Raw genomic sequence first — 26987 nt, 5'->3', positions numbered from 1 at the left:
CGCTACGCGCATGCGCACTGCGAGAGCCGGGTGGCCGCGTGCAGTGGGCGGGGGCCGCGCCGCGGTCAGGACCGGGCCGGGGCCGGTGGTCGCTCCGTCCGCGGCTGCACCGCCCGCCGCTGCACCGCCCGCCAGCCCCTCCCCGCTTCTCCCCCGCTACGGAGAGGCTCGGCGGCTCCCGCCGGGCGCCTTTAGGCCTGCCTGACGGGCAGGTTGGTGTGACCCTTCTCTCCCCGCACCCGCCGGGCCCTGCCGGAGATGTCTGGGGCGAGGGAGAAGAAGCGGGCCAAGAAGATGAGGAACCAGCCGGCCAGCATCACCCTTCCTGCAGAGCCGGGGCCCTTCCCCGGCGGCGGGAGCAGAGCCTGCCCGCCTTCAGGTACGACTGGGGGACCCCCTGCCCAGGGCTAGGGTGGGAGACCGTGGAGGGACTGTGTGGTGTCTGTCGTGTGTACCCGCCCCCCCCCCCCCCCGGGCTGGATGCGTCCGTCTCCGCAGCCCCGGTGCCTTGTGAGGCGTTCCCGGTGTGAGAACACTCCAGGGCTTCGTCCTCTACCGTTGGCTCCCTTAGCCCTGGTTCTGCCATAAATCTCGTTAATACGCGCTTCTCTGCCATCCCTTCGACTACACGACAAATCCTGAACCGCCCGCTGCGGTATATACATATATAAATAAATATACATATATATACAAAATATTTGTATTCTTAAAATGAATTTGGATGTTATACCCCATCCAGTGACCTCCCTTCTCTTTCAGTCAGACTTAGGAGCCGCCGGAGGAGGTGGTTTAGCCTGCGGGCCCTATGATAAATACGCTATTTTTCCATTAGATCTGCATACCCAACCAATTTGCCTTTTGTCTCTTGTATCTATGGAAGAGTATTGGCAGGAGGCAGTAAGGCACTTCCTTAAAATGGCAGCGTTGTTAGGTCGTTGCTGGAGCATTTTGTGCACAGGTAACCTTTTCAGCTGAAGACTGAAGGATCCTGTCAACCTGCATGCCAGATGTTTTTTTTCCTTTGTGTGTTTTGACCTGCATCCTGTATGCTTTAATTGGACTTCGATTTCCATCCGCTCTTGCCTTTTCAGGCTTTTATTTTGTTACCTATATTTTTTTGGGGGAAAAAAAGTATAGATAAGAGCAGGGCCTGTTACTATGAGGCCTTCAGAGGTTGACAAACTGCATTTTTGTGGTTGAACAAAAAAATGCTTGTGTCACTATGTATTTAGGTGACTGAAAAGTTCCTAAGCAGGCAGAATGACATAGCAAATTATGGTCAGCCCTGTCTGAAGATTTTGGAATACCATTGCAGGAGTACTGCCAAATTAAACACATTTTTCTAACTTTATTTGTATCAGGAAACTTCTAAGATTATGTTATATTTTTCTGTCCTGTTGAATAGTATGCATTATCATCCATATAACCTTCTTCTGTAGTGTTAGTATCTTGATTTTAGAGGGCCATGTTGTAGAAACAGGAAATAAAAAATTCTAAATAGGAGTTATAAAACTATGGATCTACATAGTACCTGAAATAATTTCATTTTTCTTTAGGTCTTAAGTCTGGCACTGTCTTTTGAAACACTCTTCCATCTTCTGGTTAAAATATTTAGATCATTCATTCTTAGGAAAACTTGATAGTGAAAGGGTGTGTTTGTGACGTGAGTTAATAGCTGTCCAGTTACACTCCCACGATTGACCTGGGCTGTAGGTCTGCACAAATTTGCTGACTGAGGCAGCATCCGTCCACCTCTCCCAGCTATTTCCTTCTCACCTTCACCTCGCTGTCTGGACAGTACTGCTCTCAGCCATGTGGAAAACCCAGATCAAGGAGTTATTCTACATAAAAACTAACTTCTGTTTCCACCCAGATTATTTTTTCATCTGAATTACTGCAGTTCTGCATGATGTGTAGTTGCATTGGGGCTGCAACAGCATTGCTGCTGAACATAAAACTTGGCTTCATGCTTATTTGAAACGGAGGAAGGAGTTTTTTGCCATTTTAGGTTCACATAAATTGATGCTGCTGTACGTGAATCTGCTCCTGGCTATTCCTCATACCAAAGGTATCATTTCTGGGACCGTGGATAGGCTTATTTCAGAGGCTGATCAACCTCAGAACTAATTTTTTTAGTCTCTTACCCCACTTCTCCTGACATACAGGTTGAGTTTTACTAGAGGAGCTCCCTGAGCTGTATGGCCCCATGTTCCCTCAATCATCTTGATGCAGTGGGTGGGGTGGTGGGAATGGCTGTCTGGAGCCTTCTTAGTCCAGTTGGCCAACATGAGCTGCCTGAGAACCATATATCAAGTTGTACTAGAAATCTTAACCAAGACTTAACTGAATAGGTTGAATATAAACTAATCTTTAAACGTGGACTTAAGGGCCCCCTTAAACTTGGAGTAACGTTAAGTGCTTATCACCCTTGAAAGGTATTTCTGTACGTTAGAAAGCTTACTGTAGATTTTAGTTATTTAATTTCATTATTGATTTCAATGCCTGTGCCAGAAAAGTAACTTACTGCACCAACATACATGTGTCACGCTTACCTTATTTGTTGCTGTAACAGAATTACATGTGAGACAAGAATACATTTCCTTATTGGGAAAAAAAAATCAAGGGGCAAGAGGAAAAATATTAACTTTGTTAGTTTGGTACTAAAACCCTGACTAGACAGTAGTAAAAATCATTACTGATGTTATGTAGACCAATTTTAGTCAGGTCTTTCCTGTTGAATCTGATAGAGTATTGGAGGCAAAGTCTGGACTGAGTACCATTTTCAGAATGTACAAAAGTTACTTAATCTGCTGCAGGCTTGCTGCAGGACAGTGCAAAATTTTCTTTCTTCCTACAAAAAAGAACTTAATTATTCTGACTTCTGATGACTTTTTCAGGTACAAATAAATATTAAGTATTATAGGAGGAATGTGCAGTGCAATCTTGTGAGGAAAGACTGCATAGCTACCAGTCACTCTGGCTGCTTTGCATTTCTCTTACCTTTTTTTATCTCTAAACCCTCCAGGAGATGTTCGTTCTGAGCAACAGAAATTTTTGAATCAGTCATCTGGGCCTTCTTACAGGAAAGACCAGTATTTTCCAAAAGGACAGAACAGAGGAGAGAGAGGAAGAGGAAGAGGAGGATTGCAAGGAGGACGCCAGAGTATTTCTGAAGAAATGCCAAGATACTTAACAGGTTTGTATATAAGAAAAAGGTAATAATTTATATGTCCAGGGCAACATGCTCTTGATTAAGTTTGCTGTCTGTTTTTGGTTTTGTGCAAGAGCAAAAATTAGAACTGATGCTGTGCTCTTCTGTTGTTTTCCTATTTTCTCCAAAATACAGAAGTAGTTGTGTACTGGGATGAATGACCGTTATGTTCAGTGTCCTGATTTGAGCCCAGAGGGCAACTGAGCACCAGGCCAGCTGTTCACTCACCCCTTCCCCCTCAGGAATGGGAAGGAGAAAATAAAGTAGAAGGCTCAGGAGTCAAGATAAGGACAGAGAGGGATGACTCACTCATTATGGTCACAGGCAAGACAGACTCATTAGGGGAAGAAGAAGAACATCACTTAATTCAAACACTAACAACAACAATGCTTAGCAAACAGAGTGGGACAGTGAGAAGCATTACCACATCTTAAAAACAATTTCCCCCACCCCTCCCTTCTTTCTGAGCTCAGTTTTGTTCCTGATCTCTTTGCCTCCTTGCCTGCAGCAGCGCAGGGGGCAGGGAATGGGAGTTGCAGTCAGTCTGCCGCTCCTTCTTCCTCAGTGGGAGGACTCCTTGTGTTCTCCACTGCTCCAGCGTGGTGTCCCTCTCATGGAGACAGTCCTCCACAAGCCCTCTCTGACGTGAGTCCTTCCCATGACCCTGTTCCTGTGGGTCACCCCTGTGTGTTGCGATCCTCCCAGCGCCCAACTACAACACTGGGGGCTTCTTCGCCAAGAGTCTCGGCCTTCTTTTGGCGCAGCTGCCTGCTTCGGTCTGGGGTCCTCCATGGACTGCAGGTTGGCATCTGTTCCATCAGTGACCTCCATGGGAGGCAGGGGGGTGGCCCTGCTGTCTCACCATGGGTTGGCACACCTCCCCCACCTTCCTCCTCCTTCTGCTGACCTCAGTATTCACACAGGTGTCCTTGTAACTCCTCCTCACAAATCCCATGACTCTTCCTCCCAGGTTTCCCTTAAATAGGTTATTGCAGAGGCGCAGCCACCATCACTAGCTGTCTCAGCCTTGGCCAGAGGTGGGTCCAGCTTGGAGCCAGGGGAGCTTCAGGAAGCTTCTCACAGGAGGCCACTGCTGTAGCCCCCTCCCCTGCTAGGAAAAACCCTCTTACACAAGCCCAGCACATTCAGTGAGTCATTTTCAGACTTCTGAGTTGAAAAGTTTCACTTATTTGTAGCAAGGGGTATGCATTTTGGTTTCTGTGCACCAGCAAAATGAGTACTGGTAGTCATTTGCTTTTAACATAGCCAGTGAAACTGTTTTTGCACATGATGTGAATTAAAGACAACTTTTCATCTAACAGAGTGTTTATTAGGAGAGCAGATTAGCTTTTCAAAATGTGGCGGTGCTCTGATAGTTGATATGCTTCCATAAGCATAGAATAAGACCAACCTCTGGATTTTTACTTGATCATTTAAAAGCAGTCTGAGATGATTACTACTTCCTTTTTTTTTTTCCATGCTGAAGTTTTTTTCATCTCTTTGAATACCTTCTGAAAAGATTGCTACTCTAATAAAGAAGTACTTAATGCAAACAGGACTTGTTGGTTATACCAGGGCTTTGAGATTCATTCATGTAGAAATATTTGTTTAACCATACTTTTCAGATATCTAAGTAATTGAAACTTATTCAGTAATAGTATACAGTATTTACTTTTATCCCAAGAAGAATTAGGCTGATGTACTAGGAATGTTCTGCTGGAATTCAGTAATTTATTTCCAGTAACCCTTTCTTTGACTTTTGCTGTTTGTCGTGCTCTAATGCAGTTCTTTTCATTCTAGTGTCTACCTTTGCTCAGGCTCGTGCTGCTGAGATCAATGCCATGTTGAAAGCAGTTGCACAGAGATCTTCAAACTCTCTAGTTTTCCAGACTCTACCTAGGCACATGCGAAGGCGAGCTATGAGTCACAATATTAAACGCCTACCCAGGCGGCTCCAAGAGATTGCCAGGAAAGAGGTATAAGCATGTTTTATACTATTTGATATATTATCAGTGTTATATAATACAGCACAGTGTTCAGCTGTACATTTATGTTCAGACCTGAGCTTATCTGCAAAACTTCCCTGTGTACACAGGTTCTCAAACTTTGATTTGGATTCAAAATTCAGGAGCGTCTCAGTTTTAGGTAGTAGCTTGAGTAGATCTCCCTAACCGCTTGCCTTTGAGATTGTTGGACATCTTGAAAAGCTATTAGAGTAGTGATGATAAAAGGGTCCACTGCAGGAGGGGTTGTTCAGGCAGTGCATTGATTCCAGGTGATCCCGCAGTCCTCGGTGACACTTCTGTGCCTTGCACCCCAGCACAGCTGTAGGGTGTGACCCTGCCAACCTCAAGCCAGCACAGCCTGTTCGTGACCCGTGTGATGGTTCATGTGTTAGAGCTCAAACATGGGAAGTACGCTGGAGTTGTTGGCAGACTGCATACAGCTTAAGACTTACTAATTGACTATTCTTGGTTGCTCATGAAACTCATTTTGTGGCAGTATCTCAACATTTAGTCAGAATGCTCCTGTGGAGTTACTTGCTTCTTACTCGCTGTGGTCTTCTTGTGTGGTTTTTAAAAAAAAAATTTGGTTCAGCAGGATTTTATTGTGAGATTAATCTGTCTGATATTTGGCTTTAGTCACTTGATCACTTTAAGAAGAGTCTAAAGATGATAAAGTGAGTTTGTTTGGTAAATTTTCTATGTATTAAGGCTGATTAACATATTTTTTTGTATTCTTTTTTCCTTTGCATTGTCTTTTTTCTCAAGTCCTAAGTTGTTTGAGACCTTACTCCCTTCCACCCTGAGTTCCTGAAGATAATCACTTGTGATTCAGAAATTGCTTTGGGTACTTCCACAAATGTTCCTTAGGACGTGTTTTATTGGATCTCTGTAACCTGTATCTCTTCTTTTACTCCTCTGCTTGGCATTCCTTTTGCTTTGTTAGTCATGACTAGGGATGCAATTTGGCCTGTTTTCTGAGAACTGAAGGAAGAGGCATGGGCTATTTGTGTAGTTAGTTATGTGCTCTATCCTTGTTAAATAATCCAGATTTTTTAATGTTTATGCTTGGTTCTTTTGTGTTCTGCTTTTTTAACTCCTTTCACATGATAGCTTTCTAACTTCTCTGTACTTATTCTCCCATCCTTGTTTCCACTCCTTGTATGATTCTTGGATTTTTAAGATTATTTAATTGGCCTCGGAGCAGGTGTATTTATTCTGCTGTTTTCATTCCTCAGATCTTTTTGTATAGTTTGCATGTTTGCACAGGTTGTTTTGTTTCGTGTTTTCTTGTAGCTTGTCATACCTCTGTGCTGTTTTCTTTTGTAAAGGTTCTGCCTATTTTCAGTGTTTGAAGTCTGCTTCTTCAAAGTTAACTGCTCCAATTCTGCTGTATTTTCTTCCTTTTTCTTAGATTCTTATCATGAACATTTTCATCCAAACACTTGGATCATCTCTTCAAAAGTTTGAAGACATAAATTTTTCATCTACAGTGCCACATCCCCTTTTCTATAACTGTCTTTCTGAACCAGTCACTCACATACCATTGATCCAGTGGTTTATATTGCCTAATCTGAGGTAGAATGATGGGTCCGATGGGAACGTATTTTATTTTTTTGTGCATTTCTGTTTAGAATCCATTGGTTGCTTCACTGTTTTCTGTGCTCTTGACAGTGATCTAGCATTCTTATTCCTTTGCTATTCTTATAACCAGTGGTCTATTGTCAGCTATTCTTGGTGAGCTTATGAAGGACACACTAGGAAATTTTTTGTCTTACGGTCCGTATTTCTACCACTTACCCTTGCAAAAAGACAAACCAAACACTGAGAGAGTCAAGCCTTCCTCTCCAGCCATGCATTCACCCATAATTCAGACCTTGACTGGGTATTTATCAAGAATTTGGTCAAGACATCACCACAGTCCTTCCTTGTTTGCTCCTACACATTATAAATCTTCAGGGTCCTACCTGTCACTCTGAGAGTCCATGCTGCTTCTGTATGAGCTCAAATCTTCAGGTGTTCCTAATGTCACGTTCATTTGTTCATATGCATATATTGATTTTGGACAAAAACTTCACACAGGAAGTAGCAGATCTTATTATTTTGGTTTATCAATGAGTTCCAGTCAAACCTTGATGCGCTTGTGTGGGTGGGGCTTGTGTATAGTTTCAAAATGTTAGTTAGCCTCAGAAATTATGGAGAACTAACATCACAATATAGTATAACTGGATGCTAGTGCTTCCTCTATCCTTATATATGTCAGCCTTTTTCTTCTACAGAAGCTTGTCCTTTTGAGATTTACTTCAATGTCCTCTTTTTTAAAAACAGGCAGAGAAAGCTGTACACCAGAAAAAAGAACAGTCAAAGACTAAATGCCGCAAAGCTAGACGGCGCCACATAAATTTGGTAGCAGAGTTTAATCGCAGGCAAAGAAAGAATATTTGGCTGGAAACGCATATTTGGCATGCAAAGAGATTTCATATGGTAAAGAAATGGGGATACTGTTTAGGAAATAGCCCTACGGAGAAGAGCTACAGGGCTTGTTACCGAGCCATGACAAGACACTGCCTTCTTCAGGTACCACGTTTATCTGTTTTCTTTGTTATTTTGCCAAATTGAAGTAATCAGCTGTTTAGTTATAGTGAATATTTCTGTCTCTTTGAAGTACTGTTGTGTCAGCTGTTAATGACTGCTAAGTATGAAATGAGTGGTTTCATAATTGTAATGAAGGGTAATGAGTATCAGAGAACAAGATGAACCTTTAGAAGACTCTTATGGTAACTGACTGAAATGCTACATCTTCAGTCTTCTCAAGAGCTGAGAGATTCAGTGAATCTCTGCATCATCTTCCTGAGCAGGACGCTATTGAAGACAGGTGCTTTGTTCCATGTCCTTTTTGGTCTGTTTAAGAGGCAGATTGGTCCTTCAAATGAGAAATGCCTGACAGCAATCCTATAACTAACAATTTTAAGTGAAAAAAGAAAACTTGTTTCTTTTTGATACCAATTTTAGTGAATGAAGAATTACTACTTCAGTGTAAATTGTGAAGCTCTGTCTGGCCCTTCCTTGCCAGGCTTACTTTCAAGGGTTATTCTCACTTTACCACTATCCTGTTGTTTCAGGACTTATCATATTATTGTTGCCTGGAGCTGACTGGTAAAGAGAATGAGCTTCTGAAGCAACTTGCTCGAATATGTAGTATTGACACAGGTAAAATTTATGTGGTACAAAATAAAGTTAAGGTTCTGAATAGACTGAAGGATGACTCATCCTTTTCCTTTTTTTAATATTCTGTCAATCTCAACAGTAGTAACAGAGTTGATACTGAGTTGTGATTTTTGGTTGAAAAACATGATTAAAATGTTGCATACTAGGACTAGATGTTCTTATTTTCAGTTGCTTATGTACCACACTAAATGTGGTACAGCATTAGCAACCCAGCAGCCAGACTGAATTTCATTTAAAAAAATTTTTCGAAACGAAAGATTATTTTGTTTTTCAATAAATATAATCTTCTTTAGGATTAACGTTTGAAGAGGCTTGTTGTCTGTCTGGAAGATTCGAGGGTTCCCTGAACCTTTACCGTGCAGATCGCTATCCTGAGGATATGCTTGGTCCTGTTACATTTATTTGGAAGCCCAGAGATGGGTCTGAAAACAGACATTTGTGGATCTGGATGCATCCAGCTCTCAAACAGGTATTTTCTTTCTCTATAGTTGAATATGGATTTCTTTATGCATTGTACATTTTTAATGCTGAAGATAGCTTCTGAAAAGTGCAGAAAAGCTGTATATAATCCATGGCTTTAGGAATTAAAAGTCCTAAGACTGTTTCCTCTCTAACAATATTTATGTTCTGCACCTTGTTTTTGTAAAGCTTATACAGAAGGTGCATGCCTCTGAGGTTTTGTAGTGTTTGAGCTTGTTAGAAGTTTTCTATTGTCACTTGTTTCAGGATACTTTTGCAGTATGATGTTGCTTGATTCACAGCCTTCCCACTGACTAAGTTTAGTCTCATCACAAATAATCATAACCTGATACTTAGCTATGAACTTTAAAAAAATAAAGTAAAACTTTGTGCACCATCAGTTTTTCTTACATTATTTTGAGTGAGAATAAATTCTTAGCAACATTCAGTGTTACTTTAATCTCTTGCTAGTAAGCCCTGGACTTCATTAGAATGAAGTTTATTGCCTTAAATCCATATAGGAAAATAAAATAGCAGAGTGTAATTCTTAAAACTGTACTTAAGCTTTGCAATGCTCTGCTTATCATCCTAATCCAAACTTTTCATTTTTCTTAAGGACATACTGAGAGAGTTAAAAGCAATTTTTCAGTGTTCAGAGCCTGAAGAAATCTATATTCCTGAGCCTGTTACAACATCAGTTCAAGAGGAAAAACAAATGGATGGTGTTCTGAGCCTTGGCAAGAAAAGAAAGAAGGAGGATAAAGGAGAAAAAGCTGTGCCAGTGAAAAAAATAATCGGTGACGGCACTAGAGATCCCTTCCAGTCCTACTGTTGGATCTCACAGACTGCTGGCATTGTGATCAGGTTTGTTCATATTAGAATCAGAAACCGTGACCCATAACCACTTAATAATAGCTGAATTCTGGCTTAACAGTACTGGGGAAAAAAATTATGTGTTGTATGATTGTAAATTCACCTGAAATTTTCCTTGTGTTTCAGTGATAGAACCATGGAGATTCTCAGATACCGGCTGATTGGCCCATTATCACACTCTGTCCTTACAGAGACCTTGAAAGCTGCTTCTCTCCAAACAGTAAGGAAATTGGCAGTATGGATATTACCGTAATTTTGATAAGGTTTCTAGAATGTGCAAGCTTGGTTTTGCTAGAAAGAATCATAAACTATCTAGCCTTACTTATTATAAAGGCGAACCTATGTATTTCTACTTTCTTAGATTCTCTTTTTGACTAATGCTGATCTCAGGAAGAACTCCTATCTGGATTTTAAGTGGGGGTGGGAAAAAAAAAGAACTGATGGTGCTGTTGAGCAGGTTGTGTAGTTTCTGCTGTAGTAGTGTATTCTTCTGAGAGGTCCAGAATACTTAATATACTCTAAGAAACCATAGATCATGTTTCTCGAGCAGTGAGCTAGAACGCCTAGAGCTAAAGGGCGAGATGTGAAAGGTTTAGGAAACTTTTGTGTTTTCATTAAATTATGCACTTTCCCCAGGATTTAGTATTTTATCGACCTCTTGACACATAGCATTGCTGTGGTTTTAATGGGGGTTTTTTGTCTCTTGCAGCAAACATGGTGAGGTCATGAAATCTCTGGCATTCTGTAAGAAATAATTAACAACAGAATTAGGAAGCATTGTGGATTGCTTTGTTTATTTTTGGAACACAAGTTAAACTGAACAGCTTAATGGAAATTACTGTAAAGTGGAGTATAGGAATAGACTGCATCAGGAAAAAATGATTTTGGTTTGAAACTTGAAGAGGAAGAAAGTGACCATAGTGGTTAAAGGAAACTGAGAGTGAATTCATACTGATAGAAAATACTGATTAACCACTTGAGTTTGACTAGATGTGTTATTTTCCAGGAAATGGCAGATTCAGAGACAGAACTGAATAACTGGTGGGTAGAAAACTGCAAGGACTCTGAAAAAGTATCTCTTCATCAACATCAAAGTGCTATCTTTGAGCTATTAGAAGGTATTTAGGCATGTGGGTGCTATGGGAGGAGGGGGAATCCATTAAACCCTAGTGGCCAAAACTGGCATGCTAATAAGTTGACTTCAATTGGAAATGCTTATTTTTTGCTTGATCGGGAGAGTAATGCCGCTGAGCATGTGCTTAGATAATTACTATGGCATGTCAAAGATTTGAGAAATGTTACATTAAGGTTTTTTTAAGGGAATTTTAATCCTCTCTGTAGTCCAAACTCTTAATAGATAAACTGAATCTTGTTTCTTATCTTCATGAATTTAGATTGAGATTGCTGATGGGATATACAGTCTGACATGTACTCTTAGTCTCCCCCCCATACAAACCAAATTAATGCACTAAGTTGTACAATACCTCCACAAATAAAATGAGAGGCTCCTACACAAAGTGAAAGTATTAGGCCTTGCTTTATATATTTTCGTTTCTAATGAGCAGCTGTGTAGCTGTCTGAGTTGTAAAGTATCATAAAGTTAGTAACATCTCACTTTCTAGCACTGAAGCAGGTAAGGAATTGGCTTTGGTAGATCTCACGCACTACTCGAGCTATTCAGTGTGAGGCAGTTAAGCAGAGATGAGGTAAAACTTTTAAAAAACACTTTTAAATTTCCTTTCTCTGGAAGACGAGTATAAAACAAAGTTTGTTTTTTAAGAGATATGCCAAATGCAAAGGATGAACTGAGTCTGTAAGTTGTGAGAGCGTTCTCACTTCTGTGCTAAGCATAAATGTAATTGCAAATTAGCATAAATGTAACTGCAAACTGTCTTACGCTGCTATTGTTGTCTTTGGTTATTGAACACGTAACAAGCATTGGTGAGTTTTCAAAATATGTTCAATTGAGTACTCTGGATGGCTTCTCTGGCTTACAGTGGTGTCATGTCCCTGCAAGCAAAAATGCACAAAATAGTGCAGAAGAAAATCACAACTTAGTTGGTGGTTTCATGGCAATGTTCATCTGTGTATTTTTAAAGGGATAAGTTCACCATCAGAAATGCCACCAGGTACAATACTGGGCCTCACTGTTGGAGATCCTCGAGTCAATTTGCCAAAAAAGAAGATAAAAGCCATGCCAGACTTTGAAAAATACCAAGGTAAAATGCCTTGCTTATATTATGCTTCTTGTGGAACTGCCAAAGGCAACAGATTCAGTTTCTCTCTACACTTTTGTTTTCATTTGCTGTCATCTACTGATTATCTCTTGCTGTTTTCCACTAGCATTCGATTTCTCAATGTTTCCTTACCCTTTCCACAGCCCCTGGCAGGACAGAAACAGCTTGAAAGTTGCATAGGGTTTTAGAAGAGCAGTTGTGAGGGAGGGTCATGCACCAAAGCTGGTCTTGTGCTCAGTGGAAGCCTCTGTCTGACCATACAGATGATCCAGGTTCGAATCCTGGCAAGGCCAACCAGGTGCTAAAAGCTACTTAGTAAGTTTCTGTTTGATGTTTAGTCTTCCTGATGCTGTTTATTTCTCCAAGAAGATAGTCTGGTTTATAGTCCTACAATGATGAAAGTTGCAATTCCAATGGAAGAAAAAAAAAAAATTACCATTGCATGATTAGCACTTCAGATGGCCAAGATGCTGATTATGTTAAGAAATGAAAGATGCAAGGGTGACTTCTGAAACTTTCATTTCAGTGTTGACTTACACAACATTTCAGTGCAAAATTCAAATTCAGTTGGATGTGAATGTCCTTGAAAAATGTGCAAGAACATATACAGTATGCAGTGGGGTTTGTGTACAGTGCTGTGTAGGTGTTTCCAGTTAAGCTGACTGGACACAGACTGCCTCGCCATAATGAGAAACACAATAGCCAGCTAGCAAGCAGTAGCAAATAGGTCAAGTTGAAGGTTCCAGAGACTTGAAAATACTTTACTACTTTGGTGTGTTTGCAAGACAGTAGAGTAATCTAGCCTCACCTTTCACATAAATCAGGTTGAACATCTATTTCAGTTACTGTCTTTTATGTCTCTGCACAACTCTATTACTTGGATTTTCTTAAATCCTCCTATTCTACCCTCTGTATCTAGAACAGATTTTCTTCTGTTAATTAGTTCTGCTCAGCTAACTTTCTCATCACTAATGTTCCTGTTGGAAATGCTGCGGCATAAATGACATCTACTTTGATTCCTTCCTGCTGAGAAGTAAGGTGAGCGCTTGTTTACAGGTACTGGTTTGAGCTGTAGAGGAGTTAGCAACTACAAGAAGTAATTCAACTCACTTCATTCTGCTTGTCATGTCTGTAAAGATGTGCTCAAGCAGGCAAGATCAGCAGAAGGCATATAGGCATTGGAAATGTCTCATAGTGTTTTCTCTCTCACTGGTTGTCCCTCAGGAAGGAGGGCCATGGTAAAGAGATAATGATGTAAAATAGGGAGTCAAGAGGAAGATAATACCTATGCCTTTTGGCTGGCTAGAAATGGCTGTCTTCAAGATCTTTCTACTTGGGGTTATCCTTCACTTGCAAAAAATTTTCTAAACTACAGACATTTGGAAGAGCTGATGTTGCTGAGGGGTTTTTTTTCTGTTTCATTATGAACTTAACTGCATCTGTCCTCTCTGACTTTTATTCAGAGGGAGAAGGTCCTTGTTCAGCTAGAAAGGAAAGGTGAACTGCATGATACCTTCTAACTTAGGTTCTGCTAAAGGAATTGGTGTTATACACTACTAAGTAAGTAGAGTATGTAGAAGGATGAAAGAAGACAGATAGTATAGCTGTCTTCTAGTAGTAAATGAAAAGGACATAATGATAAGGGAATAGAAGAGGAGAGGGCAGCCCTCCTACAAGAAGCAGTTAAGGAGAGAATAGGTGAGACTAATGGTTCAGCAGGGAAAGTGGCTGCTGTTTTCCACATTTCCCACCTGAGTGACTTCCTAATGCTGTGTGGGAAGAGTTACAGGATCATTCACAATCTCCTGCATCCATAGTACATGTGCAGTGGGGAAACCCTATGGTATGGTAGTCCATCTCCTACCTGAGAAACTCAAGATTCAGATCCAACTGCAGCTCTCCTGTTTCCCTGAGTATTCCTAGGTGTCAGTTGGAAAGAGAGGCTACTGTTACTTTCCAAAGACTGTTGTTCCTAAACTGATGCTATAGTTGACTCTGACAGTTACTACCTGTGCTATATCCCTACCTTAATTGGCCTCCTCATTCAAGTAGCTAAAAGCAGAGAAGTTAACATTTTTTTAAATACTTCTAGAAAATGCATTTTATGTCTAATGTGTTCTCTCTATGCAAGCATTATGCTTTCTTGCCACTATTCACTGTTTCAGGACCCATTATAAGGTCTTCCCAAATTCTGCCAGTTTAGTTTGTAATCTTGGAGCATGGGATCCTGTTTCATATTTCACTGCCTCTGTACACCAATTAGATTTATTCCTTTTTCCTATAAGCCTTCTTGATTGCCTGGCAGGTTTGCAGGAGTTTAAAAAATCGGTTAAATATATGAAGGGAAACCTACTGAAGGCCACTCAGCTCAAAAGAATTATTTCTAACTGAAGTCTGTAAGTCACAAGTGGCTAGAAACAGGCAGAGTGAGGAAATGCAGCACTACATACTGATTGTAGCGTTGTACTTTTCCCCAGGACCCTGTTATTTGCCACACTTGAAGTCAGATTCCTGAAATATTCAGCAAGAATTTCTTCAAAAGCAACATCCTCCCAAAGATTATTCTAGTTTGATTTAGCATTTTTGCCAGCATTTTTCCAATCAGTTCTGTCCCCTCAATTCTACTGGTTCTTTTGTCAAGAGTGACTCAGGAATGGAGAGTATCCTCCAATTATTTGGAGGGCAATTTGTTTAACCAAAAGAGGAAGGAATTTAATCATGGCTTATAGTATACATCACTACATCAATAGTGTTATCATCAACATTTCCACAGTAACACCCACCCAAAACAAAGCTAAACTTTTCCAAGATCTGTAATTCCATTTGGGTGGTATTCATTTGCCCCTTCTCTAAGAAGAAATCTTATGAGCCTTAGAACTACATAAAATTTCTGAGCCTTGGTTTTGATGTAATTTTACTCAGATGTGGTAATACAGTGAGCTGATCTTTATTTAAGAAATGTTAGTATTCTTTCATTTGCCTTAATGATGTGTCATGCTGGTCGAGCAATAAAAAGGAACCCTTGCTGTATTCCTCACTTTTCTCCTCTTTTTGTTTCTTTTGTTGGACATTCTGTTAGCATTAGTAAGATTGAAATGGCATTGCATATGTTCGTAGATTCTGTATGTGTTTTAGCCTCTCTTGTTTAAAATTGTATAAAAGCTAACTGATTTTCATAGGAAATCTTTATTAACTTAAAGATGGATTGCTTGTCAAATGAGCGAACAGTTTAGGTAAGTTACAGCTGTCATCTTTGCTTGTGGATTGTCATAGAGACAATCTGTGAAACAATACATGTCTGTCCATATCCCTTTTTTCCAAAATGCTGTTCTAAGATACGCCTGTGTAGTTTTTCCCTTGTGAGTGACATGCTAACAAATCAAAGGTAATTTCAGTCTTCCCCAGTTATTCTCACTCCTGAACGCATATGCATGTGTGCAAGCTGTGTGTTACAGACATGTGCTGATGGGATTTAATCAAAGAACTGTCCTCTTCCCTTCAAGCTGGGGGATAGAAAGTTTGTGAGTAAATCACTTTTCACTGCCTTCTCAGCAGGTTTATGCCTTCAGGAAGTCAAGACTTCTGGTAAGCAGCCAGTGCTTACATGACTGCAAATTAGTGCTCTTCTTTTCTCCATTTTAAAGTACACTTCAGACATTTTAATATACTTTTACTGTCTTCTATGGGAGAATGCAAATTCCCCTGCCTTAAAAACTGTTCAATATGGAGTATGGTGGAACTTTTAAACAGTCAGTGAATGAGATGCATAGAAGGAGAATACGTCATGAAAGATAAGTGAGCTAAAGTTCCTTCTGCAGATGCAGAGCCCAAGTCCTTGCCAGTAAACACACCTCTTGCAGAAATTTAGGTATCTGGCATCAGTTTTCTTGGTACCACGCGCCCCTACGTACATATGGCTCTGAAACTGCTCCCTAGCAATGCTGACATTTTTGCTTTTTCTGCAATTTCCTTACAGAGGGAAGGAAAAAATTCAAATAGAAGAACTCTTACTCTTAGGCCTGTCTTCTAAGACTGTTAAAATAATCAGCTATGCAAATCAGAACAACAGCTTGAAATGGAATAAAATCTTTATCTGCCTGTATTGTCTAAGCACCAACCATTGACACCAGCAGAAGTAGATAATGTGCTGATTGTCACTGAGACCTGTGTGCTTAGTAATACAACTTCCTATTTCCTATATTAGCTCTAACATCTTCCACTATCATCAGCAGCTTACTCATCAGTAGGGTTATTTCCCCTGCAGTCTTAAAATGAGGACTGAAGAAAACAGGAGAGAGGTAAGAAATAAGAGTGCTTGTGTGAGGATTTGGGATAATGTATGAATTATGAATTCATGTATGAATTACAGTATGCTTAGTAGAGAGATTAAATTGTCCCAAGTTCAGTGATCAAGAGGATCAAGGAGAACGAATGTATCAAGTTAGAGAAGGATATTTTAGTGTAGTGAGTGGGATATTCGATGGACTGTGGTGATGGTAAGAGACTTATTTAAAAGGGCTTTCTAAAGTGGAAAAAAAAAAATTCATGCCATTATAGAATATAGGAACTGTAAAGAACTCCCAAGAGTATGACAAGGATAGACTGCATGAACTGTAATAATATAAAGTGGTAAACAATAATTCAGAGGAAGTTATAGTGAATAATTTACAGTTGAAGGAACTAGAACATGTTTAAATAATTTAGCATAAAGAGATTCTGTTGTTCACAAAAGCTTTCTATACACAAGATAGAAAAGTCACTTCCCTTACCTTACGTTTGCTTGTAATTATGTGCCCTTTCCCCTTGGTTTTCTGTAAGAATCAGGAAGGGATTTTCCATCACTACACACAGTTTTGTTGCTGTCTTTTTCTTCTTCCTTTGAGGCATTGATATTTGCTGTATCTCCAGACAGAATGTGTTTTGCCTCTAGGAGTGTTGAGCTCTTAAGTTCCTGCTCAGGTTCCTGTCCTTAATTTTTGGTCTGAGAAGGAATTCTTCTGGTTTAATTGGCAGGGAATTGGCAAGGATTTACCTTTTAGTTGTATCATTCTCAATCTGAAGGAATGCCACCCTAATCTGGCAATTTCTTTAGTGTTTCTTCCTCTCATGTGAATATAATTCATCAGCAAGGACACATAGCAAGTATCAACTTAGTAACACCATCAAACTGTCAGGAGTGCTGCCATATTTAATATTTCAAAGGATTTTGCAACTCTTAGTAATGGGAACATCTTAAAAATTAGAGATTTAAAATAATTATTGCAGTTATGTTTGCTAGTACCTATTGTGTTGTTAGTACCACTGAATAATCTGTCTTCTGTGCTCAAAGTCTTTGTCAACAATAACTAGAAAAATTAGCTGAATCTTCTTTTGAAAGATTCTGTGCTTTAAAAAACAAAACAAAACCCAACACATAATGTTTGTTTAATATGTAAGACCTTGTGGATGACAAAATGAGCAGCAGTCCCTGTAAATTTTAATCACAGAGCTATTAATAATTTCATTCCATTACTTATTGTTAAGAATTATTTTACTTAAAAACATGGATCAGCATGCATTACATACTGTACGCTGAAGGCTTTTAATCCATAGATCACTAAAGGTACGTATACATTTTTCTTTGCTTTGTTTAGATTGCAAAGCTGAAGAAGAGATAGGTTATTTAATACTGCAACAACCAGTTTTAAAGCTTAAAATGTTATTTATCTTCAGTAATGCACACAACTGTTGGTCTGTGCAGACGTAAGCAAAGAATAGTCCCTTCCCTGAAGTTAGAGTCTGAAGAGATTCAGAGTGGGAAACTAGTGCTAAATAAGTAGTTGCATGCTAGTCATATCCATAAAAATATTTCCTATATGTGCAGTTCTTAAAGTTTGTCCTTGCTTCTCCTACAAGTTTACTTAGGCAGACTTATTTCAGGCTTTGTAATGTTGCTGTTTCGGATTTTTACCAAACCTGTTGAGCTTCACACTCTGCCTGAAAGGTCAGATTCTAGAATGTTAAAGGTGGCAGAGTAAAGATAAAACTTGCATTGCCAAAAGTGATGTCATTTGTAATAAGAAATGCCTGTAAGAGAACACCAGGTTAATGCTTCTGAACCAGTTTATTTCATATTTTGTATTTGGATAGTGATGTGATAGTAAGATATTCCAGAAGCAGTGATGCTTGTTAAGCTTTTAGTAGTCTTTCTGTAGTTGTCTGCTCACTGTATTATGATAGTGGAGTGGTTTTAAACTTGATACTTAAGCAACAAACATTGTTTGAAGGTTCTCTTCTTTTGTAGATAATGATAAAGTTAGGCAGCTGTACCTGGAGGGTGTACCTGTAGACTGTGCTCACAGCTTTATCTGGGACCAGGACATCTGTAAGAACGTCACTGAAAATAAAATCTCGGAGCAGGTAACTAAGAAGATGAATTGCCGTGGAGAAAATGGCTAATGGTCTATAGAGTCCGTAGGGCAAGACTCTTGAAACTTGTATAAATCCAAGAGCAGCAGTTTCCCGATGTCACAGTATCTAGCTGCTGAGTTGAAGTGTTTGTTTTGTAGCCTTTGTGTAATGTTCTTGCACAATCATTGTTCATGACTCAATTAAAAGAAAGCTTTATTGGATTGTCTACAGGCCTAAATAGTGTAGGTTTATTTATCAGAAGGGTTTGGAATTGGATTTTCCTGTATCACCTTGACTCCGATGCAACAGATAAAAGGGATGAAGTGGCACAGAGAGGCTCTGCCCGTTTGCTGCTCAGTCACAGCCAGGACGATTCTCCTGATAGAAGAATTGCAGAAGTTGGAAGTTGTCATTCTGAACTGCAGCACACTGTGTTGTGGGCATTCTGGGCAATAACCTGTGATTTGTAGAAAGCTTTAAATGTGCTGTTACAGGCTTGAAATCTATCTTGACACTTCTGTTGGCAGTGGAGGAGCAACCCATAAAATGCATGGCTAAAAAGGTGATTTAGTCACAAGAGGTGATCAACTTTTGGAACCATTGTAATCAAAAAGAGAAAAAATTTGTATGGCAGAAAAATCTCTCTTAGTATTCTCTATGAAAATTAGTTTTGTGCTTTTTCAAACTGGCTGACATAGTGTAAAAAAAGCAGAGTACTTACTAAATACTACACTAGTACATGACAGTTATTGGCACAATCTTTTTGCATATGACAGTGTTCATACTGTCATGAAATGTCATGTTTACCTTATCAAACAGATGATGCAGAAAGGACACGTAAAGAGGCAGTCTGCTGGTCTGGTTTTTTTATAAATGTATCCTTAATGTGATACAATGAAATATAACAACTGGTGATTGACAAAGCCTTGGTGCCAGCATGCTTTATGTGAAACTGTTTCGTGACCAAATGTTCTTCCATCTCCCTGGATGTAGTTCAGATTTCCTTCATGTATTGACAGACTGTCTGGAAGCACCTGTTCAGTCTAGTCTTGTGCACAAATCTATAAATACCAAGTTGCAATAGCTTTTCTTCCTTCATCTGTGCTGTAGATTTTTGCTTTAAGTTTCTTTACCTGCTCTCCGTCAAGGTCTATGGAGTAATAAAGGGAGAAAAAGGGTGTTTAATACTTTTTTCTAAAAACATTTTTCATGCCTTGATAAAGGTCAGTTCACATATGTAGTATATTACTAGCATAATTTTCCTAGTTATAAGCTTACCTCCTCTCTGTATCTTGGAAGGGTATATGGAAGAGGGAAAAATGGTTACTAACTTATGGGAAATGTCTCCTTAGGATTTAAACCACATGAGAGCTCAATTACTGGTGCCTGGATCACACCTTGATTTGGGTCCCTGTGAATCTAAGATTCCCATACTGTTGGTGCAGCAGCCAGGGAAAATGGCTGGAGAAGATCGACCAGGATGGGGGAGTGGCTGGGATATCTATCTCCCAAAGGGCTGGGGCATGGCTTTCTGGATTCCTTTTGTAAGTGACTTTTATTCTAAATTGCAAGTAAACGTGAGAGATTATGTAATTTAGTTCACAGAAATTTATTTTAGAGAGTAGAGTTCATATTGTGTAACCAATTCACAATTACAGGATCAAAATCCCACTTTAAAAGAGGGTGTATGAACTGGTTGATGGCAGAGGCTTGGTCTTAAAATCTTAAAAATAATAGCTTTTCATATCTTCTGTCAGGTGTAACTGTGCCCACATGGCAGTCTAAGGCAGGAAATCAGAGTGGCGAGTAAGGAGAGAAAGCTGATGCTATAGCCCTTCAGTTTTGCGTTTCTACAGGCATATACCTCTGAAGACAAATCATTTGGTGCCTGCTGCTAATCCATTTCCAGCTTGGCTATCTCCACCACTCTGGCAATAAATTAGTTGCCTCTGATTTGGGAGAGAGCTTGAAACACAAAGTTTGAGTTAAGCTTAACTACTCCTCTGGTGCTGTTTAAAACATCCTGCTTTGAATGTTTAGATGGCAGTTTTAATGTCTTTCTGCAGTTAAATTTACGCTTTAGAATGTGCAGGGCGATTAATTGCAGTGATACCTATTGTACAGTTAAAATAAATTGGGCAGTGACTTTGTCAAAGTAACGTGACATTCCTGGCAACATATAAGATCAGAACCTGTGAAATTCCCTTCAGTTTTGTTGATAGTTTTTCAGAATTAAATTTAAAGAGCATGACTAACATTTTTGTTGAAATGAGCACCTAGAACTGTGAAAACCATACTTAATTGAAAGCTAAAGGAACAGGCTTCCGATTTTCTAAGTCAGTAGCTTCCAGAGCATTATTTTTTTATTTCAGTTAGGAACCCAGAATCAGTACAAACATTGCTTTCTTGGATTTTGTTTTTTATAACAGATATATCGAGGTGTAAGAGTCGGTGGCTTGCAAGAGGCTTTAAAGCATTCTGAATATCAGAAAACACCTCACACTCCAAATGATTTCCCAGACTGTCAGGCTGGAGTGCAGTTTGCCAAAGAACTGGAAACCAGTCTTCTTGAAAAATTCAAACGGTAATATTAACTTCAAAATTGATTGCATGAATGAACATATGAATACTGCTTAAAATATTGTCTTAATTACCTGTTCTGTTCATTTAGACTTGGATTTTATTGAGGTCTTTCACTAGTGTTTCAAATCCTAGTGTTCTATAAAAAAGAAAAGAATCTTAGATATGTTTAACAGAAAAGCTATGCTAAACTGGGCATATAAACTAACTGAGACTTTCTATTCCCAGAGATATTCTCAGTTATAAGGCTAGAACAAGGCTGCGTAACAATAAAATAAACAAAGTATTTCAAGCTCCCTTAGCAAAAAATGAGGGAGGAGGTAGGAAAAGGCAAAGGCAGAATGTAAGTGTATGTACTAAGTGTTAAAGAATAAACTAAATGAAGAGGGATATTTCACTGTCCACTTTTTAAATACCAGGTATTCTGAAGTTTGCATTTTCACTACCATAAACACAGAACTCTTAACCATGAGTATGGAGTATCTGGAAGTGTCCTCTGCACCAGCTGGTGGTGGATCCCCTTCCAGCTAGGAGCAGGGGGGTAGAAGTTCAGAGGAAAAGGTGGTGGTGTCAGTCACAGTACATAGAAATATCCAGCATGTCTGAGAGGATATGGTGGTCAGAAATACAGCAGTGTGGTCTGGAAGTATAACTTTAAAATTCTTGTTTGGTGAGATTACAAAGGGAATGCAAAGTCAACTTTCTAAATACTTGGTTTTGAGAACAGAAAATGATATTACACCAGCAGGACAAAGTAGAAAGTCTTTTGAAGTGCTAGGGACTAAACAAGGGCCCAGGAAACAAATATTCTTACTCACTTAATTTATCATTTAGACGTCCACCTGCAAAAAGGGCAAATTATGTCAAGCTGGGCACTCTATCCCCTTTTGTCTGTCCTTGGGGGCAGCTGACAAAGAACTGGGAAGGAAGAATGAAAGCTTCAAGAGAACTTGTACGTCCGTCTTCCCCACACCCTGAGCGCTGCATAACTGAAGGGCATAGCTTTTGTGACTCCAAAGCAGAAGTGGTCAAAGAAGCCTCCCCTGAGACTTGTGAGGTAGAGGAGACCATGGAAGTAACAAGCTCTGAGAGTGCCCTAAAGACAGAGGATGTTACGGGCACCCAAGACTTTGGTGAGAGAGGTGAAACTATGACAAATGACTTTATTGTTCTCAGGTATGTCAAACTGGTACACAGATGTGAGGTGTTACTGCTTTATTGAGTATTATTGAATTGGGGAAGGGAAGAGCTCAGACTTGATTATTAATACGAGAGAATTATTTGATCCAAATACGGTGAGGAGGGTAAGTAGTTTTGTCATAGATCAGAATTTGCTGTTGAGTGAAAGTCCTGCTTTTCTCCAGCCAACTTTGTGACTAGATGAAGTAAATTTCTTGAATTATCTTTAATTTAACACTCTTGAGTTTAGTGTGTTCTTGGAGTTGGTGTATTCTGTCTGCTTCCACGTGGATGGAGCTTTTAGAGGCTCCTGTTTGTGATTTTAAAACTGTTGCTGTGTAAATCAGCTTGCATTCTCTTTTCTAATAACATCGTTACAGGTGGTTCTTGCACTGCTTAATAAAGTCTATAAAAAAAAAAAAAAAAGAGAATCCCCTGCATTCCAGTGCAACGCATGAGGGCAGCAACAGTGTTTGGAAAGTGCCTGAATGCAAGTCTTTCATTTTTGTGTAGTTATCAGGGGAAGAAAACATTGGCAGTTTTGAACTGCATTAATGTTGTTGAAGGTTTTAGAGCATTTGTGATTTAACAGGTTTTGGGGGTTTCAACAAGTAATGTTTTCTTCTTAAGAAATAGCTTCACACACAAATTCCACTCACCCATGTTCTTTTTGTGCTAAGCATAATACAAATACCAGCTTGGAAGGTTACAGAGAGCCCCAGGGCTTTTTCTAATCATGCTCTTACAAATATGCAGGGCACTGGGTTTCTGTTGTACTACTTATTAGTAACTATCCTTGATGTTTATTTTTAAATTTTTTAATAGGAGTGAGAAACTACTAATGCAGTTATCAGCCTGGTGCTATCCCACTGCTGGTAAAGATCGGCGAATCCGCCTTATTTCTCGACTGGGACAGAAGGAAATGACTGAAGATGTCTTTTTGCCAATCTTGATGAGCTATCCAAGGGCTCTCGTATGGGTCAACCTGTCTCTCTTGAGAAAGGGGAACCCTGAATTACATGCTATGATTTGCATCCCAACAGAAGACGACTTGCTACATCTAAGCAAAAACAAACTTTTCTGTGGTCCTCAAGAACCCAAACATCGTGACATATTCAAGCACAAGGTGCAGAAATTAAAAGAGGAGAAGAAGAAGAAGAAAAAGGATAACATGAAGGCTCTAGAAGGTGACCCTCTGGGTGTTCCAGATAATGAAGCAACTGAGGAACATGAAGATCTCATTCTTGGTCTTTGGGCAGATGCTCTCCCTGACGTTACTTCCCACTGCTCCAGAACTCTCTTGGGATATGTCACTCGAGGGGATTTTTCATTGGCTGTGGGTTGTGGAGAAGCACTGGGTTTTGTTAGTTTGACAGGGCTGCTTTATATGTTACACAACCAGCCAGCAGACAAAAAAGGGATCGTTTTGTTAAGAACTCCAGCATCTTTACAGTACAGATTTGCAAGACTTAGTATTGAGGTTTAAGTATCATTGCAATGCAGTAGAATGCCAAAAATACCAAAGAATGTCTGTTTTGTCTTCTGTGGCCTTTCTGATATGTCTCAAATTTGAGAATATTCTGAGCCCGAACAATTGTCTTGAGGATTAGGAAATAATTAAAAAGCTTTGTAGCATTATTCATGGAAATAACTAATGCATAAACAGACCTAATATTTCCTTTGATATCTATATTGCTAAGGATTTCTAACAGTAATGCATCCATTATCATGATCTTCTCTAAAGAAGCTTATTATTCATTTTTCACCTCGGAGCACTGGGGATGCTGTAGCAACACACAGGAAATAATTATTTTCCTTTTAGAAATCTTTTGGTCAGATAGATTGGAGTTTTTCCAGTGCACTTTCACACATAACTGCATGCGATCTGGACCAATGTATATAACAAGCGGCTTTTCCCAATTCCTCCTGTCTGAATACATGTGGCTGCAGTGGAACAGAGCTAAGTAGAGAAACCTAGCACAGAAAGCAGAAGGGTACTTACTGTGGTGGAAAAGGTCTATGCTTAAATGACATGCATAGTTGGGCTATATAATCTTGAATTATAGCAGCTGGAGCTCTTAAATTGGAAAGCATATCAGTCTGTCTCTAGTCTGAGAGAGCAAACTTTTTTGAAAGGTAGTAAGCTTTTCAGATGCAAATTGCTGTTGGTGGGTCAGCATACATTTTTCTGTTAATAATAGGGGATATTTTTGTTCCTTAAAATACTATTTTTGTATGGAATGTGCTAGGATTGAAGGTTTCTTCATGAATGTTCAAACAGTCATAAAACATACGCTGGAGGGGTGAGGGGAGAAAGGTGTTTGATTTGACTGGAGTGGTGTGGGTTGATGTGTTGGTTTTGGTGTTGGGATTTTTTTTAATGATAGCCTTAAGCTTCTAGCCATTCTTGAGTTAAGCAGCTTGAAAATTAGTTTATAATACACTGTAGTTCAGTAGCAGCATGATACAAACATACGCCTGTTGGTAGAATTACCCTGGAATGATCATGTACAAATAAAAATGTAATCTATTCTTGATTCAGTAGTATACTGACTAAGCTTGATTCTTTAAGAAATTAAATATGAATCAGTTGATGACTTTGTTTCTAAGTGTCAGTCTGGAAATGAACTCTCTCATTCATAGTTTTGTTTGGAAAAGTCTTAGGTGAATAGATTAATGTTGGCTGGAGGTGTTTGGTGGAGGAAGGGTTTAGAGTCCCTTACTCCCACAATTATTAAAGTTTAGGGCTATTGTTGGATTAAACATGGCACACACATGGGGAAGGGGTGAGAACATCTCCGATTGCAAGAGAAGTATTGGAAGTAGGGCTGGATTTTTTTTTTTTTTTTTTCTTTTTACAATCTTCAGACCAATGTAAGAATTGTGCAATGGTTGGAGTTATGGCGGCATGTGGGATGGAAAGATGCAGCCTCTAGCACGGCCTGGACTACAGCTTTATGAGAAATCATGCTGAACTACTCCAACATCACTCACCTTTGATGCACCTGATAAAGCAGTCATTGTCCTGGAGAGGTTCTGACAAGCGTCTGCACAAAAGCCGGCAGATGGCCCCAGAGGAAAAAGCTTGGTGCTGCGCAGGGCTGGGATTTACACGCTGCTTGCCGGCTGCTTGCCGTGTGACTCCGAGTGCTGCAGCCTGTAGGTATGTGTGAATGAGGAGCCCCTTAAACATTACAGCCTTGGCTGCTCTGATGGAGTTCTGTCATGGTAATAATCCTGTATTTAATGAATCTTTTGAATTGTGAGCCCAATTTGAAATATTTCAAGGATCAGAGTTTCCAGAGCTGTGCTTCATGGGAAGAAAGGAGGGGAGGTGATGTTTATATGGCTTTTTCCCCTGTTGCCTCCCTCATTTTAGTAGATACATATTTTCTTGCCTCACTAAACCTGGCTCATATGTGAGAAAGGAAGAGGAGAAGCCCCCCACCCAAGCTATCATTTTTTCTTTTCTGCTTGTAGATCTTTTGTTCACTGAATCTTTCCCAGGTTTTTATTTTTTTAAAAAAACATCTGGAATCTCTTTTCTTTTCCTCCTATCAGTAATTTCTGCCAGGTTTTCATTTTGACACTTCCTGTTACTTTTCTTTGATTTCCATTCTCTATTTCTGATTTATGATCCTTGTCTCTGGTGAGCCAATGAACAGAAACTGGAATCCAAGTGCATCCTGTTCTGTATATCTTGTAATATCGCTACACAGTTGTTTTCCTTTAAGTCAATGATTTATGCCTTAAGACTTCACTCTCCTTGTAAAATGTACTGCAAGCCCGGTAAGTTAAAAATGTTCAAAACTCTCAGCCAAAGTTTGTCAGAAAAATACCGTGACTTTATGTAGCTGCAAGGAAATTTTTATCTGTTGTTGGGATTTCCAGATTCTGAGCGTCTCAAGGGTGACTTAGTCATAAGAACTGTGTCAACACCAGATAATCAAACTGTGGATAAGTAAACCTGTGTTATCTGTGTATCAGCTGGAGAGTATGTCTGTGTTCATCATATTGAATCAGATGTTTGCAGCACACATCTGTTCTTTAACTGTATCTTACTGCAGTTACTACCCATTGGTTAACTACCCCAGACCATCTCCATCAGCTCCTGTGGGCATTATATGTGATCGTTCTTGGGAACCCAGGAAGCTCTTGCCCAGCAAAGAAGTTCTCACAAACTTTCCAGTTCCCATGCTGTTCTCCAGATAACTTTCTCAAAATGGATACCAGCACAAACCCTTAGTTTTCATTCCTTGCTTGGCAAGAGCTTTTGGAAGCTGAAATGAAGCACAGAAGGCAATTCTGGCATTATCCATAGCACTGTGAAGAGCTTGAATGCTAACATGCTGCTCCTGTAGCTCTTCCTACAGCTCCCTCAGAGGAGCTGAATAAATGTAAATACTTGAGATTCACCTGGTGAAGGGTCTTTTCCTAGCCTGAACCATGACTTGCATGGTAGTTGCCCTGTTATGTGAAGACAGGCACAGTGATTAATGGACCTACCAAGCTGAGGGTCTCAAGGCTGAGATACATGTTCTTCACCATTGCAAATCCAGAAAATGAGGTTGGTAAAAAAGAGGGTAGTGATTACTCTGTGGGATGAAGCAAGGTGTGACCGTGGCCAGATTGTTGTGTGTTTGTTAAAGACATTCAGGGCAATTGGTTTGTTTAGCAGCGTGTAAGTAATGGAAAAAGTTACCTGGCAGGAAGGCAGCTGGGGTTGTTGAAAAACTGGGTAAATAATTGTCAGGGTGACTGACCGCTCGATGGAGGTGGAAGCTGTGGGGGATCGTGGCACACGCAGACAGAGGGTAGTCAAATGCA

General features: G+C 39.8%; 1 protein-coding gene across 1 annotated transcript; it reads left to right on the top strand.

Annotated features, from left to right (window-relative positions):
* The first annotated feature begins 39 nt into the window (after nt 1-39).
* POP1 (POP1 homolog, ribonuclease P/MRP subunit) lies at nt 40-24704 on the top strand. The gene is made up of 15 exons (XM_074898653.1): nt 40-379; nt 3026-3196; nt 5012-5187; nt 7543-7791; nt 8337-8424; nt 8736-8911; nt 9518-9765; nt 9901-9994; nt 10781-10892; nt 11874-11993; nt 18295-18410; nt 19754-19945; nt 20831-20985; nt 21816-22157; nt 22986-24704. Exons 1-15 carry the CDS (start codon nt 259-261, stop codon nt 23644-23646), a joined length of 3021 nt encoding a protein of 1006 aa, XP_074754754.1. The 5' UTR covers nt 40-258; the 3' UTR covers nt 23647-24704.
* The last annotated feature ends 2283 nt before the right edge of the window (nt 24705-26987 follow it).

This window comes from Athene noctua, chromosome 2 (genome assembly GCF_965140245.1).
Source record: "Athene noctua chromosome 2, bAthNoc1.hap1.1, whole genome shotgun sequence".
Taxonomy (NCBI): Eukaryota; Metazoa; Chordata; class Aves; order Strigiformes; family Strigidae; genus Athene; species Athene noctua.
The sequence above is the reverse complement of the archived record's forward strand: the minus strand, read 5'-3'. Positions and strand labels throughout refer to the sequence as shown.